The sequence below is a fragment of the Rana temporaria genome, chromosome 4 (genome assembly GCF_905171775.1).
Source record: "Rana temporaria chromosome 4, aRanTem1.1, whole genome shotgun sequence".
Taxonomy (NCBI): domain Eukaryota; kingdom Metazoa; phylum Chordata; class Amphibia; order Anura; family Ranidae; genus Rana; species Rana temporaria.
In genome coordinates, this window is record NC_053492.1 from 446,049,146 (window position 1) to 446,064,714 (window position 15,569).

A 15,569-nucleotide genomic window follows, 5' to 3' on the forward strand; every position below is an offset into this window, starting at 1 on the left:
CATACAGCTAGAGGTACAATGGAATGGTATAGATCAAAGCATATTCATGTGTTAGAATGGCCCAGTCAAAAGTCTAGACCTGAATCCAATTGATAATCTGTGGAAAGACTTGAAAATTGCAGTTCACAGACGCTCTCCATCCAATCTGACAGAGCTTGAGCTATTTTGCAAAGAATGGGCAAAAATGTCGCCTCTCTAGATGTATAAAGCTGGTAGAGACATCCCCAAAGAGACTTGCAGCTGTAAGTGCAGTGAAAGGAGGTTCTACAAAGTATTGACTCCGGGGGTCTGAATACAAATGTACATCACACTTTTCACATATTTGTATAAAAAAAAAAAAAAAAAAAAAAATGGAAAACATTTATCATTTTCCTTCAACTTGACAATTATGTGCCAATTTGTGTTGGTCTGTCACATAAAATCCCAATAAAATACATTTACATTTTTGGTTGTAACATGACAAAATGTGGAAACGTTTAAGGGGTATAAATACTTTAAGGCACTGTATGCTTTTTTTTTTTTTCTTTAATTCAGTAAAAGGTTTCCTTAGCGAAAATAAGCAACCTGTAATCTGGTCCGGGTCCCTATACCAGTGACTTGCCAGGGAAGCAAAGCTGTGACCAGCGAACCAGAAACACGTGAGGCTAAGGCCGCGTACAGACGAGCATACATGTACGATGAAACCGGTCCGCTGGACCGTTTTCACCGTACATGTATGCCCGGGGATTTCTGTATGGTGGCTGTACTCACCATCATACAGAAATCCGCGCGTAAACAATACGCGGGGCGTGTCCACGCCGTCGCCGCGACGATGACGCGGCGACGTGGGCGGCCCTGCCAGTTAAATGCTTCCACGCATGCGTCAAAGTCATTCGACGCATGCGAGGGATGGCGGGCACTCGGACATGTACGGTAGGTCTGTACAGACGACCGAACATGTCCGACGGACAGGATTCCAGCGGGCTGTTTTAAAACAAGTCCAGAAATATTTGCCCGCTAGGAAAAGGTCCGGCGGGCAAATGTTTGCTGGAATCCTGCCCGCTCGGGCCTACACACGACCGAACATGTCTGCTGAAACTGGTCCGCGGACCAGTTTCAGCAGACATGTTCGGTCGTCTGTACGGGGCCTAAGACATTTACTGGTTACTAACTCTTCTTATTAATTGGTTACCGCTGACGATATTCCATGTATGGAATACAACCAAGACAATCTGGAACAGTCCACAGGAAAAAGATGCAAAAGTCGAATGAAAAATGATGTTCAGTAAGATTTGGATGACTTTTCAACAAGGAATCCAAAGCTAAAGACCATACATCACTACATAACTTCCCATACATTTACACTGAACATTGTTCTTTATATCCTTTAAATATAAATCTAGATTACACATAGTTGGGTTTAAATAGAACGTTGTGGACTAAGAATCATTTCTTGTAATTCTCTTTTCAAATAGTATATCCTAACGCTCAGTAGATTTAACAGATGCGAGCCACAAATATCCATATTGTTCTCATTAAACGGCACTTGGCCATATACTCTACGAAATATTGGTGCCTCTACCGTAAAAAAGAGCAATTTCTGAATTACACAGAAATTCCTCGAAAATTTTACTCGCTGGCAGTTTTACGAGTTACTGCTGAATATTAAGAAACAAAATATAAAATAAAGTGAACGAAAGAATGGGCCAGATGAGAATTTTACGGTTTTGCACAGAATCTGAGCGATATATTAGAAATAGGAGCGATTCATAAATGATTATTTTAAAGAAAACTTGTTCCAAGGCTTTGTATCTGCTGCATATAAGAAACTCTTCAACAACTGGCACAGAGGTTGAGCAAGATGGATGCAATGTGGAACAGAATTTCGTGTCTGATGCTTTAAAGTGAACCTGTGTACCCTTTTAAATAATTAGAAGTTTATTGGTATTATTTATTTTTACTTTTTTTTTTTTGTTAACATGTGACCAGCAGCAAAAGACTACAAGCTCCCCCTGCTTATGTTTCCCTGCAGACAGGCTAGGTATATGAGGAAAAAGGTAGATGTTTTTTTTTTTTTTTATTAAAATAATTAAAGTGCCATCATCCATATATAAAAATAGAAGGGACGAATTAAACAGTGTGGGCCAGATTCACAAAGAGATACGACGGTGTATCTCCTGATACACCGTCGTATCTCTGAGTTTCGTCGGTCGGATCTATGCGACTGATTCGCAAGTTATGCTCACGCTGAAACCAATGACGTCCTAGCGACGTCATTGGGAGCAATGCACGCCGGGAAAATTTGCGGACGGCGCATGCGCTGTTAAATCAGCGCGGGGACGCGTCTGATTTAAATATTACACTCCCCCTAGCCGCGTAATTTAAATTCCGCCGGGGGATTTACGATACGCCGCAAGTTTTGAGGTAAGTACTTTGTGAATTAACCACTTGCCTCAAAAACTTGCGGCGGCGGATCTTAAATCACATAGGTTAGCGGATCTTTAGATCCGCTAACCTATGTGAATCTGGCCCTGTGTGTTTAGTATCACTTTAAATTTGAAGTGTTAGGAGTCGCATAAAAAATAAAAATATTTGGGGTCTCTGTGCAATTCCACCAGCGCCAAAAGCCCTCTGCCAACTACTGCGTCGTTTTTAGACCCCTTTCACACTGGGGTGTTTTTCAGGCGCTTTAGCTTTAAAAAAAAAAAAGTGCATGTAAAGCACCTGAAAGAAGCTGCATCTGCAATCCCAATGTGAAAGCCTGAGTCTTTTCACACCGAGGCGCTGCGCTGGCAGGGCGTCATAAAAAAAGTCCTGCAAGCAGCTTCTTTTCAGCGCTTTCGGAGCGTTGAATACACTGCTGCTAAAGCGCCTCTTCCCATTGAGCTGCTTTTTTTTAATGCCAAAGCGCCTGAAAAACATCCCAGTGTGAAAGGGGTCTTTAACGGAGCTTAACCAGCATTTTTCGGGCGCTGGCAGTGTGAAGGGGCTCTGAAAGCACTCGGGCTTTCACATTGAAATAGCGGATGAGGCTTCTTTCAGGCGCTTTTTTTACCGCCAAAGCGCCCCAGTGTGAAAGGGGTCTTACAGGCCCTCCTTTCAGCTACAGTCCGACGCCATGCCCTACTAAGCAGTGTGAGAAGCATTTGACTCCAGTGATCAAAGCAGGATCAGGGTGAGAAAAGAAAACCTATAATGTGGGTCATCTCTGGTGTTCTGAACAGCTTCCTCCAGAATCTCTGTCACCCTTGCCAATCATGTGGACCCAAACTAAGTGTCTGAATGAAGAGCCACGGTCCACCTAAGCAGAGGTCCATACCTACCAGAGCCCAGAGGATTTGTGGAATGCATCTACACTGGCGACACCTGAGCGATTAGGCTTCCATATCTGATGTGTAATTATCCTTGGCGCAGGGTACTTGGGTCCACACCTTCCGGTAAGCGCATTTGCATTACCCATGGTAACCCGGGGTTGTCAGGTTGGTGGTCATCGGCATCTGGTGATTTTTACTCCAAGCACCTTGTGTGGATTGCATTGCTTATGGACACTTCTTTAATGGCTGTTTTTGGACTGCTTTCACTATAAACTTTATATATTTTTTTCATCCATTTCAGTTTTGATTATAATATATTTTATCAATTTCAGTTTGATGTCTTCACTCATTTATGTGATATTTTGTTTATACATGATCACTGCACATTTCATTTAGTGCTGCACATATGCAATTTACAACTACTGTGCTGGACTTGCAGCGCTGAAAATGAAAAGGCTGCAAGAAATTAGCAAGGAGGGTTCACCAAGCCCAACAAACACCACTTTGACATGCTTGCCTTAAACGGATTGGACAAGACACTGGTTTAACAAGGGAGAAATTACAAAACACTGGTTATTTACACAAGATCCTGGACTTGGAGAGATCGGCATTCTAGTAGAACGTTTTACCTGGTCCATAGTAATAAGGCCCTGAGGACTGTCCAGCTGGGTCTGCAGTGGAAGATTCTGACACAGGAATCCCAGCAATAAGGAGACTTCCTTCATACTGCGCCAGCAGCATACGAGGACCATCTGCGCCGTGACATTGCAGGAGGTGCCTTCATTTCCTTTCAAGACAACCAGAAAAAAAACAAGTTATGGTCCACACAGGCAAAGGTAATATAATTTGTGAAAACCAGAAACAGAACTCAAAGCTCATGTGCACAAAATTTTAAAGGAATCTGTAGTGATGGAAATATAAAGTCCACCCCGCTGACCCATGTCTGAAAATGCAAGTTGCATAGCTGTCTTGGACTTAAAGCGGAGTTCCGGCCACAATTTCACTTTTTAAATATAAATACCCCTGTAATACACAAGCTTAATGTATTCTAGTAAAGTTAGTCTGTAAACTAAGGTCCGTTTTGTTAGGTTGTTACAGCATTTAGACACTTTATAAAATAGAAATTGACTGGGGCCATCTTAAGTGTGGGCATCATGAAGCCAGACTGTAGGACTTCCTGGATTTCAGGCTTGCAGATCTCGCACATGCTCAGTGCTGCACAAGAAGTGTAATAGGTTTCAGATCAGGTTTCAGCACCTGTACTGTCCAAGTCACATGATTCTTCGAGACTGGGGAGTGCACAGACTCCTGGAAAGTTGCACCCACTACATTCCCAGGAGTCTGTGCGGTGTAGGTTAGGAAGCTTAAGCACCTAGGTGCAGGAAGTGGGAAGATTAACTATTCTGCCTAGCAACAACACTTTGAAGGCATCTAAAAAAAAAAAAAAAAATTCTTAAAGGACTAATGACATTTTTTTAAAACTACTGATGTAATGTTATGTTTATGGGTGGAACTCCACTTTAAATACTTTTATTTCTAAAGCTATTCATAAACCATTGCTGATGAGCAAGCCAAGATTTGATCAGTGGGTGGCTTTGTCACCTTCCCGACCGACCGACATTCTAAGATTAAAAAAACAAAAGGAGCCAGGCGGAAAATTGTCAGCTGAACAGTGGCTGCATCCAATCAAATGTGGCTGCTATTTGAGTATTTCCACTGATAGCTGTTTAAATATAATAGCCACAGCGGGAGATTCACCCATCTGTGCTGTATCGCATGGCTGGAGGAATCAATTTTTTTTTCCGATCAGCCCGCAGGCTAAACAAAATATATCTACAGTGGATATAAAGGCCCGGATTCAGATACAATAGCGTATCTATCGGCGGGCGTAACGTATCTTAGATACGTTACGCCGCCGTAAATTAGGGCGCAAGTTCCGTATTCAGAAAGAACTTGCGCCCTAAGTTAAGGCGGCGTAACGTATGTGGTCCGGCGTAAGCCCGCGGAATTCAAATGTGGATGATGTGGGCGTGTTTTATTTAAATTAATTGTGACCCCACGTATTTGAATTTTTTTTTACGAACGGCGCATTCGCCGTTCGTGAAAGAATCCCAGTGTGCATGCTCCAAATTAACACGCAAAAAGCCAATGCTTTCGACATGAACGTAAATTACACCCAGCCCTATTCGCGAACGACTTGCGCAAACGACGGAAAATACGACGCTGGCCCGACGTCCATATTTAACATAGGATACGCCTCATATAGCAGGGGTAACTTTACGCCAGAAAAAGCCTAACGTAAACGACGTAAAAAAATGCGCCGGGCGGACGTATGTTTCTGAATCGGCATATCTACCCAATTTGCATATTCCTCGCGTAAATCTACAAAAGCGCAACCTAGCGGCCAGCGTAAATATGCAGCCTAAGATACGAAAGTGTAAGAGACTTACGCCGGTCGGATCTTAGGGAAATCTATGTGTAACTGATTCTGTGAATCAGTCGCACAGATACGACCCCGCAACTCAGAGTTACGACGGCGTATCCGGAGATGCACTGTCGTAACTCCTATCTGAATCCGGGCCAAAAAGTCTAAACACTCCTGTTAAAATGTCAGGTTTCTGTGAATGGCTTCACCAGAAGATGATTAAAGTTTTGAAATGGCCCAGCCAAAGCCCAGACCTGAATCCAATTGAAAATCTGTGGGGTGATCTGAAGAGGGCTGTGCACAGGAGATGCCATCACAATCGGACAGATTTGGAGTGTTTTTGCTGTGTTTCCTGTAAAATTGTGTTTAAGATGTTGTATGTATATTTATGTGTCTTCTCATTTTTTTAATATAAAATTGTGTTTGAAAGGTTATATTTTTATGTATGCGTCTTCTCATTTATAAAAGCTTCCCCTCCCCCCCCAACAAAGGAAAAAAGAAAAAGAAGAGAGAGAGTGTCACAATCTCTACTTGGGCATACTAACAAAACATACATAAAAACATACTGATTAAAAATAAAAGCTGTGGATTGTTCCCCATCTTTCTTTTTTTTTTTTGTTTTTTTTTTTGTTCCCATCTCTTTTTCCGAACTTCAGAAGGCTTTTGGTTTTATCCATCTATTTCTTGGTTATGTTTTTCCCAGATTTCCCAGATTTTTTTAAATTTCTCCTGTTTGTGCCTGATGTCGTGTATCCATTTTTCTGCTCCCATTATTATAACTACTTCCCTTTTCCATTCTTGAAGTGATATAATGATTTATATTGTATTATAATGTATTCTTTTGTTTCTGACCATGTATTATCTTGGTCACACAATTTTTTTCGTAAAAATACTGTACTAATTAAACAAAAATAATTAGTTCTGCTAACATATATGAAAAATGTTGATGTTCATCCCTTTGGATATTTTCGCATTAACTTTGTGATCAGCTCTCGAAAGCTATGTACTAATGATCAGATTATCGAATGATCGTTCCGAAGAAGGTATTTTTCGTCTGATTTTCTCAATGTATTTACTAGACATAAATCAGGCTCAAAATAACAGACAGGTTACTCTGTAGACAGCTGGCAGATTAAAGGAGAAGTCCACCCTGAGCTTTTTAGGCTGGGCTTCTCCTCTGGGTCACAGGAGTGCAATTCATTTTGTACTCCTGTGACCTGTTTTCAGCGGAGAACGGTCTGAAGTCCACTAAACGCTGATGTCACTGCCATCAGTCGGGGCAGCGCGTCACCACGACTTACAAGTCGGGATCCGCCAGCTGCCTTGATTGATGGCAGTCTCAGCAACCAGCATAGACGGACGCTCCCCGTCCCTCCGCGGCGAAGTACAGCAGAAGCGATATGGACCGTCAGCATCACTCTGCTCGGGGAGGAGTGATAACCGAGCCATGGGCGGTGTTCGGTGGCTCAGTTCTCTGTGCAGAGACGCCGGTGGACAGCTGCAGCATCGGTCTGATGCTGCATCCACCGAGGTAAGTAGGATTAGAAAAAAAATAAAAAAAATACCATACTTCTCTTTTACGGGAAGTGGGAGTCATAGTTGGGCCTGTTCCTATCATAGGCTTAATAGAGGTTGCAGCACCAACAGGTCTATATTGCATATATAATACGTTGTAATATCACAGACACACACAGACAAACCCTAAAGCTACCTTCACACCGAGCTGAGCGTTTTCCAGAGTTTTTCAAACTGTTTTTTTTTTTGTCAGGCGATTTTTAACTTTTTTTTTTATATATAGCATATTTAAGGCGTTTTTCATTTAGGTGTTTTTGCTGTGGCCAATAGAAACCTGTGTGGATGTTTCCTAGACACATACAGCAGGAAAACCAGAATCAAGCACATGGCTGCTGTATACAGAAGTCCTGTAACTGTCTCCTTGATCTAGGGAGCAGTGTAGCTGTTCCACTAGGACAGCAAGTTTCGTCCCACTTCCTCCCAGGCTTCAGCGGTTCTTGCCCAGCTCTTATAATGGGTGTAACGGTCACCACCGTTTACGACCTTCCATCACATCCAAGACAGCTTATCGACACTCCAACCAACAGGACCCGATCCATCCCATTTGCCCAGAATCAAGACGAGACACGCAGCTCTGTACTTGTTCCAAAATGAAGACAACTTTAATGGTAACTTTCAGTCTTATATACAGTACAAGGCATGGAAGGAACAATCAACTCCCCACCCACACATCACACCGTGGGGGGCTTCAATCACATTCTTTGAGCTAATTACTAAACATTCTAGACATCTTGGCGCCGAGCTATAATTATCGTGACCTAATCACTGCACATTCCTTCATTAACAGAACTCAAACAAAACACCATCACACAATGATCTCTTCAATCCACATCGTTAGACAGACGTTCTGTCTCCGACAGACAGGTAGTCACACCTTTACACAATGGACAATGAAATGTCTAGGAGTAGATGCAATTAACACCTTTCAACAGAATGTGTCCCCACATTAAATAAGCCAACAACTTGTGATATCTCAAGACATCCTGCAAACATGAATTATTATTAATGTCCCATCTCATGTAATACATGAATTATGATTCACTTGCCACCCCATCTCCTGGCTCAATCTGTGCCCAAAAGTCACTCCTGTTACAATAGGGATCCACAGTATTTGGTAAGAGTACCCAATTATTCTATGTGGTGGTGGCTACACATTGGATGGTGAATCCTGTCCTTGGTAATTGTCTTCTCCAAGGGGTACTGCGAACCTCTTCCATGGTGGTTTATCTTCATAAAGCCACAACATCCATTCATCACTGTCTATAAACTTTCTCTTACCCGAAGTCACTCTTTTTACTTCTTGTGGGCTTATTTACATTTTTTTAACCTTTTTGATGGACATTGTGTTTTATATTGTTTATACAAGTTGATAGTTATTAGATGCCAGTCATTGGCCTGAACACTGTTTTTATTTGCACTGTCACTTTATATTGTTTGCACATTTGTATATTTTGTAACATTTCATATAATCACAGGTGGCAGTCATTGGCCGTATTGCATTTTTGCACTGTCACTTTAATTGTGTATTCATTTGCACATATTCAGCGCTGCACTTCATCATCTTATTGTTTTGCACAATTTGTCTAATTGTAGTGCTGGCAGTGTGTTTGTTTTCGTTGGGCAATAGTGTTCCATACTTCAGTTTTGCTACAGGTGAGAAAACACTCAAGTGTGAACAGGGGCCAATGAAATGAATGGGATTGTTGAGCATTTCTCAGCATTGAGCTTTGAGCTGAAAAACGCTGAAGTGTGAAGGGGGCCAAAAGCCCAAATTCAGCTTTGATTAAAAATGTCAAATAATACTGCCAGGAACGATTGTTTGATTGCAGTTTGGTACTGTTCTCTAAAGACAGTGGGCCAGATTCAGGTAGAATTACGTTACTCCGCGGCAACGTAACGTATCCCATTTACGTTACACTGCCGCAGGTTTACAGCGCAAGTGCCTGATTCACAAAGCTCTTACCTGTAAACTTGCGGTGGTGTGAAGTAATTCCGCTCGGCGCAAGCCCGCCTAATTCAAATGGGGCGGGCACCATTTAAATTAGGCGCGTTCCCGCGCCGAACGTTCTGCGCATGCTCAGTGTTAAAATTTCCCGACGTGCTTTGCGCGAAATTACGGCGCCTCAACGTTTTTTTTTTTTAACTGCGACGTGCGTAACAGCGTTTCATATTCCCAGACGTCTTACGCAAAAAAAAAAAAATTTAAATTCGACGCGGGAAAGACGGCCATACTTGAACATGGCTGTTCTAAAGATAAGCCATGTTAAAGCAGGTGTAACTTTGCGACGGGAAAAACCAACTAGCGACGACGTATGAGATTGTGACGAACGCGCGGATCTTCGTGGATCGCCGTAACTAGTCATTTGCATATTCTACGCTGACCGCAATGGAATTGCCACCTAGCTGCCGGCCTAGAATTGCATCCTAAGATCCGACGGTGTAAGTCAATTACACCTGTCGGATCTTAGGGCTATCTATGCGTAACCTGATTCTATGAATCAGACGCATAGTTAGGACGGGCGGATCACAGAGATACGACGGCGTATCAGGAGATACGCTGTCGTATCTCTTTTGTGAATCTGGCCCAGTGTTCCATCATGCTGACCTGGGCTCACAGGCAAATTCTGTAGAGAACAGCGCTCACATCACTATATGTGTGGCATTCTTTGCAGAAATCAGGGCTGCCCACTGCTGCAGTAAAAAAAAAAAAAAAAAAAAAAGACTGCTCACATCTGGTGACCCAAAGCTAGTGGTAAAAAAAAGAAGAGTAAAAAAAAAAAAAAAAAGTCACAAATGTGGTGAAGGGGGCAGAGGATTGGGAATGGTGCCCAGCCTCAAATTGGGCTTTAAAATGAAACGGTCTATGTTTGTTCAAAAGTATGGCACCCCAGGAGCATATCTAACCTCATCTTTGCTTACTTGTTCAGCGATGAAAATAGCAGTTCCTTTGGGGGGTATTATGGGGGCTTGATGGCTTACTATGGGGGCACTTGGTGTGGGGGGAGGTAGGGGCACCAACAGGGGACCTGAGAAAAGGAGAATCAGGAGACCCAGAGAAAAGGAGAAAAAAAAATTGCAAGCTTTTTAAATCACTAAGGGCCAGATTCTCGTAGTTTGGCGTAACTTTGTGCGGGCGTAACGTAACCTATTTACGTTACGCCTCCGCAACTTAGACGGCCAAGTGCTGTATTCTCAAAGCACTTGCTCTGTAAGTTGCAGCGGCGTAGCGTAAATAGCCCGCCTAATTCAAATTTGGAACAGGGGGGCGTGTTTTATGTAAATGTTCTGTGACCCGACATGATTGACGTTTTTCACGAACGGCGCATGCGCCGTCCGTGGAAATCTCCCAGTGTGCATTGCTCCCAATACGCCGGAAGGACGTATTGGTTTTGACATGAGCGTAAATTACGTCCAGCCCCATTCACGGACGAGTTACGCAAACAACGTAAAATTTTCAAATTTTGTCGCGGGATTGACGGCCATACTTAACATTGGTACGCCGCACTTACGCCACCATATAGCAGGGGTAACTTTACACCGGGAAAAGCCCAACGTAAACGGCGTATCTGTACTGCGTCGGCCGGGCGTACTTTCTTGAATTCGCGTATCTAGCTGATTTACATATTTTGACGCGTAAATCAGCGTACACGCCCCTAGCGGCCAGCGTAAATATGCAGTTACAATCCGACGGCCTAAGAGACTTACGCCGGTCGGATCTAATAGAAATCTATGCGTAACTGATTCTAAGAATCAGGCGCATAGATACGACCGGCCAGACTCAGAGATACGACGGCGTATCTCTTGAGAATCTGTCCCTAAGTGTATCAGATACAGTGTGTAAAGAGCTGTCCTGTAGAACCGCTGAGAGTCCAACACATACATATGGATTTCAGTACATGGATAACAGTAGTGCAAATGTTAGGTAATAGTAAAATAAATTAGTACCAAACTTTGCTGGTTCAGCTGTTTTTTATACACATCTCTGACCTTCTACAATGTGACAGAATCAATAAATATTCAGGACTATTCATGGACACATCTTGAAGAAATAAGAGATTACATCTATAATGGAAACAGATGCTACAAACCATAGACTGAGCCTCTATTAATAGTGATCCCCATCATTACAGATGAGGTTAAAACTGTTTGGCTCACAGCTCCTATTCCGATGTATTTTGGAGGTTTTTATTGACTAGGTGAGCATAAGTTTAAGAAAAGTGGTACCATTTCCGAGAAAACTCCCATTCTCCCATTTGGACTTCCAAGTTAGCTAAAGAGAAAACATAACTACAAGTATATCTAAAAGGCAAAAACATTACTTTGCTTTGGATAGAGTAGGCTGTATGAGTCCCATACAGGCACATATCTTTTCACTTTCTATCCTGAAGACGCAGCAGGAAGTGAGAAGAAATTTGTCCAAAGTCGGGGAACTTCCTCTTAGACAGTTGTCATCAGAAATGGAATCCCCAATGAAAGATTTCAGCTTCGCCTCAGAATAGAGCTTTCTTTTGGTGGTATTTAACCACTTGCTGCCTGCCCACCGTCAAATGAAGGAGGGACGATGCGGCTCTCAACCATGACGACGCACCCGAACGGCCGCTCCTGCAGGGGGGCGCGGTGATCGTGGCCATGTTGCTAGGACATGGCACGACCCTGATCTCTGTAAAAAGCTGCTGATGCGGCTCTTTAGTCATGTGATTGACAGCCGGTCACATGTAAACAAGGAAGTTACGGTAATCGTCGCTCCTCGCCTCACACTGACAGAGTGTGTGGTGAGGAGAGCCGATCATCTCCTTGCAGGGGACAGTAAGAGATGTAATCAGGGCACTGATGATCACAAGTGCCAGCAATCAGTGCCCTCCAGAGCCAGCAATCATTGCCCATTAATGATGCCAGTCAGTTCCGCTTATCAGTGCCACCCGTCAGTGTAGATATTAGTGCCTCCTCATTAGCACACATCAGTGAAGGAGAAAAATGACTTGTTTACAAGAAAAACTTTCCACCTCTTTAGTTTTTTTTTGTAAAAAATAAAACATCCCTGCAATGATTAAATACCACCAAAATAAATCTCTATTTATGTGAAGAAAATGAAAAAAAAATTCACATGGCTACAGTGTTGCATGACTGCGCACATGTCATTCACAGTGTGACAGCGCTGAAAGCTGAAAAATGGCATTGGGCAGGAAGGAGGTGAAAACGCCCTGTAGGCATTGGTTTATTTATTTTTTGCTAAACAAAAAAAAGACTGAAAATGTTATAATAATAATAAAAAATTATTGGTTTCTATTAAAAAATTCTGCAAATCGCCCGGGACGTTGGTGGGGGCTGATCCTTCCGCTTCTTTCCTTCTATATCTTGCTCTCGTTTCCTTCTTACCCTGACTCTCTTGTCTTTTCTCTCTTTGTGTGTTTGTCTAATGTTTGTCAGTTTTTGTGTCCTCTGTTAATTTTATTTAATATTTTTTATTTTTATTTTTGGCTAACTTATTTTTGTTTGTTTTTTTTGTTTTTATCGCCTTTGTGTTGTGGCATACGGCTAAAGTTAGGCAGGCATGTGGTGCCTCGGTATCCGGCCTTGCCTCTGGCTTTCAGGAAGGTCCCTGGAAGGTTCTTCTTTTTCACTTATTTTTGGGCTGCCCATGGCGCCCTTGGCTGATTCCAGGGAATGTATTAATGTCACTATGGGAGCATCGTTAGTTTTTGTTCAGGGGCGGGGGTTCGGGGCCATCCCGCTCCCCACTTGTTGGGGGGGATGCCCGCTCAATTGGACCGAATGTCCAGAGTAGGTGGGATGGCACCCCTCCCTTAGCCCATTTAGAACTGTATCCCGGATGTAATGCTTGACTGTGCTCGGACTATGTTAATGGGATGTTGTTCAAATGCCACTGTATTTTGTATTTGTTTTGCATTTTATTTTTGTCTTTTTTTTATAAAATAAAACACTTATTATACAAAAAAAAAAAAATTCTGCAAATAAGTATTTTTTCTCCTTCACCGATGGGCACTGGTGAGGAGGCTGTACTGATAATCGATGCCCCGATTATCAGTGCAAATGTGCTCCATCAGCCTTGCTGGTCATCGTCTCTCCTTTCCTCATACAGCGCGTGAAGAAAGGAATGCCAATAGCTGGCAAGCTTGTTTACATGTGATCCGCTGTGACTGGACACAGCGGATCACATGGTAAAGGGCCGGTGTGATTGGCCCTTTACCTCAAACTGTGGGACACCGCGGTCACAAAGCATGCCCGATGCGCGCCCCTTGGAGAGGCATGTTCTGGAAGGACGTCCATGGAGGCCCTCCAAGAACTAGAGAGGCATGCTGTAGTATGGCGCGGTATTGAGGTGGTTAAAGTGTATTTCCATTTCTGCAGTCAAATTGAAAACACCTCATTAATAATTGTTACGTATTCCAATACATAGTATAATAAAAAAAAAGAGAAAATAGCACATAAAAAATAATATAGCATATATAATAGTAACACAAGCCATATTGTAATTAAATATTAAATATAACCTTTTCTTTTCAAACAGCAGCCAAGTTTCTCTAAAATGTGATGCAAAATGGCAACCAGGAAGCATTCCATACACAGTTGGTGTACGAAAAGCCCCCCTAAAAATGTAATTTCCTGCTGGTGTGATTGGCTCACATATTTTCCCAGAATTCTGGAGTAAGATACAAATCAGATTTTAGGCATCCTTGCAGCAAACATTTCATTTTTGGTTAGATACTCCCAAGGCTGCATTCGCACGAATCAGACGATTCCTGAAGCTGTCAGCGGCAAGCTGCGTCCACGAGCCCTGTACAATTCAATGACATGTCCGTTGTGGCAGCAGCTATCCGCAGAGCTAGTGATTACCTGTGGTGATCGATGGCTCTGCAGACAGCCACGGATAGCTGTGACCGCTGCCGACTTGTCACTAAAACGCTTATCCTAAGCACAACTTTGACATGTGCTAGTAAAACCGTACATATCATCACAACTACTTTGTGCATTCAGGTGGATTATACCTTTGTTCAGGACAAATTGGGCTTTCATTTGATGGTAAATGGTAATGGATATCTCCTGATTGCTCTTTATTATAAAAGGAAAACTGGCCCAAAATAGTAAAAAATAAAAGAATAATAAAAATGTTTATTTGATGTAGATTTCTTGTTACTACCATAACCTACTACCAAAGAACAAACCAAAAAAAATTCTCCTGCACCCGACAATCATAGCGATACCACATATGTGTAAATTACTTCTACAGGTAGCATGGCCCAGGAACAATAGTGCACATTTTTCTTTCTTTTTGTTATCCTCGCCAAAACACACTGGCCCAGATTCAGGTACATTTGCGCTTTATTTGCGGAGGCACAGGGCAACGATTTTGTCAATGATCCCGCGGGAGGGGGCGGGAATCATTTAAATTAGGCGGGCTCCCGCGCCAAGCGTAGAGCGCATGCTCCGTCGGGAAACTTTCCCGACGTGCATTGCGGCAAATGATGTCGCAAGGACGTCATTTGCTTCAAAGTGAACGTGAATGGCATCCAGCGCCATTCACTTATGCAAACGACGTAGATTTTAAATATCGCGACGCGGGAACGTGGGTATCCTATAGCATTGGCTGCGCCTGCTATTAGGATGTGTAACCTTACGCAAAACCCGACGTACGCAAACTACGTAATTTGCGTACGCAGGGCTCGCGCAACGTTGTGAATCGGTGTTAGTATGCAATATGCATACTATACACAGATCACAATGGGAGCGCCCCCTAGCGGCCAACGCAAGAATGCAGCCTAAAATCTGCGTGGCATAAGAGCCTTATGCCACGCAGATTTTAGGCTGCAGTCGGCGTAGCGATGTTCCTGAATCAGGAGCATTCGCTACGCCGGAGCAAGTAAGCAATTGCGCTGTGTAACCTATGGTTACACAGGCGCAATTGCTTCTTGAATCTGGCCCACTGACATTAACACTAACTGACACAGATTAAAAAATAATTAAAAATTATAACACTGCCCTAGATTCAAACCTTGATCTAGGTATGTTTCTTTATTTTTTAAGTTTTATTTATTTTATTTACACACAATTGTTTGTTTCTCTCTCTCTGCAAAGAGATATTATATATCCACTTCCTACCCCGCCCGTTGTCAAATGACGTCCGCAGTAGGGACCTCCCGTCCTGGGCTTCCCGGCCGTTAAGAGGGCGGGCGCACGCCCACCACGTCACTCAGGAGCCGATGCGCGTGCCCAGTGGCAATGATGTCTGCTGGGCACCTACGATTCCTCAATAAACA

The 15,569-nt window shown here is 42.9% G+C and overlaps 1 protein-coding gene across 3 annotated transcripts in view; it reads right to left on the minus strand.

Annotated features, from left to right (window-relative positions):
* THADA (THADA armadillo repeat containing) overlaps positions 1-15,569 on the minus strand; it is a 779,727-nt gene that overhangs the window by 652,210 nt on the left and 111,948 nt on the right. For all 3 annotated transcript variants that reach the window (XM_040351533.1, XM_040351532.1, XM_040351531.1), the window contains exon 21: positions 3,923-4,080. In XM_040351533.1, coding sequence (XP_040207467.1) covers positions 3,923-4,080 — 158 coding nt within the window. The remainder of the gene's footprint in view (positions 1-3,922; positions 4,081-15,569) is intronic.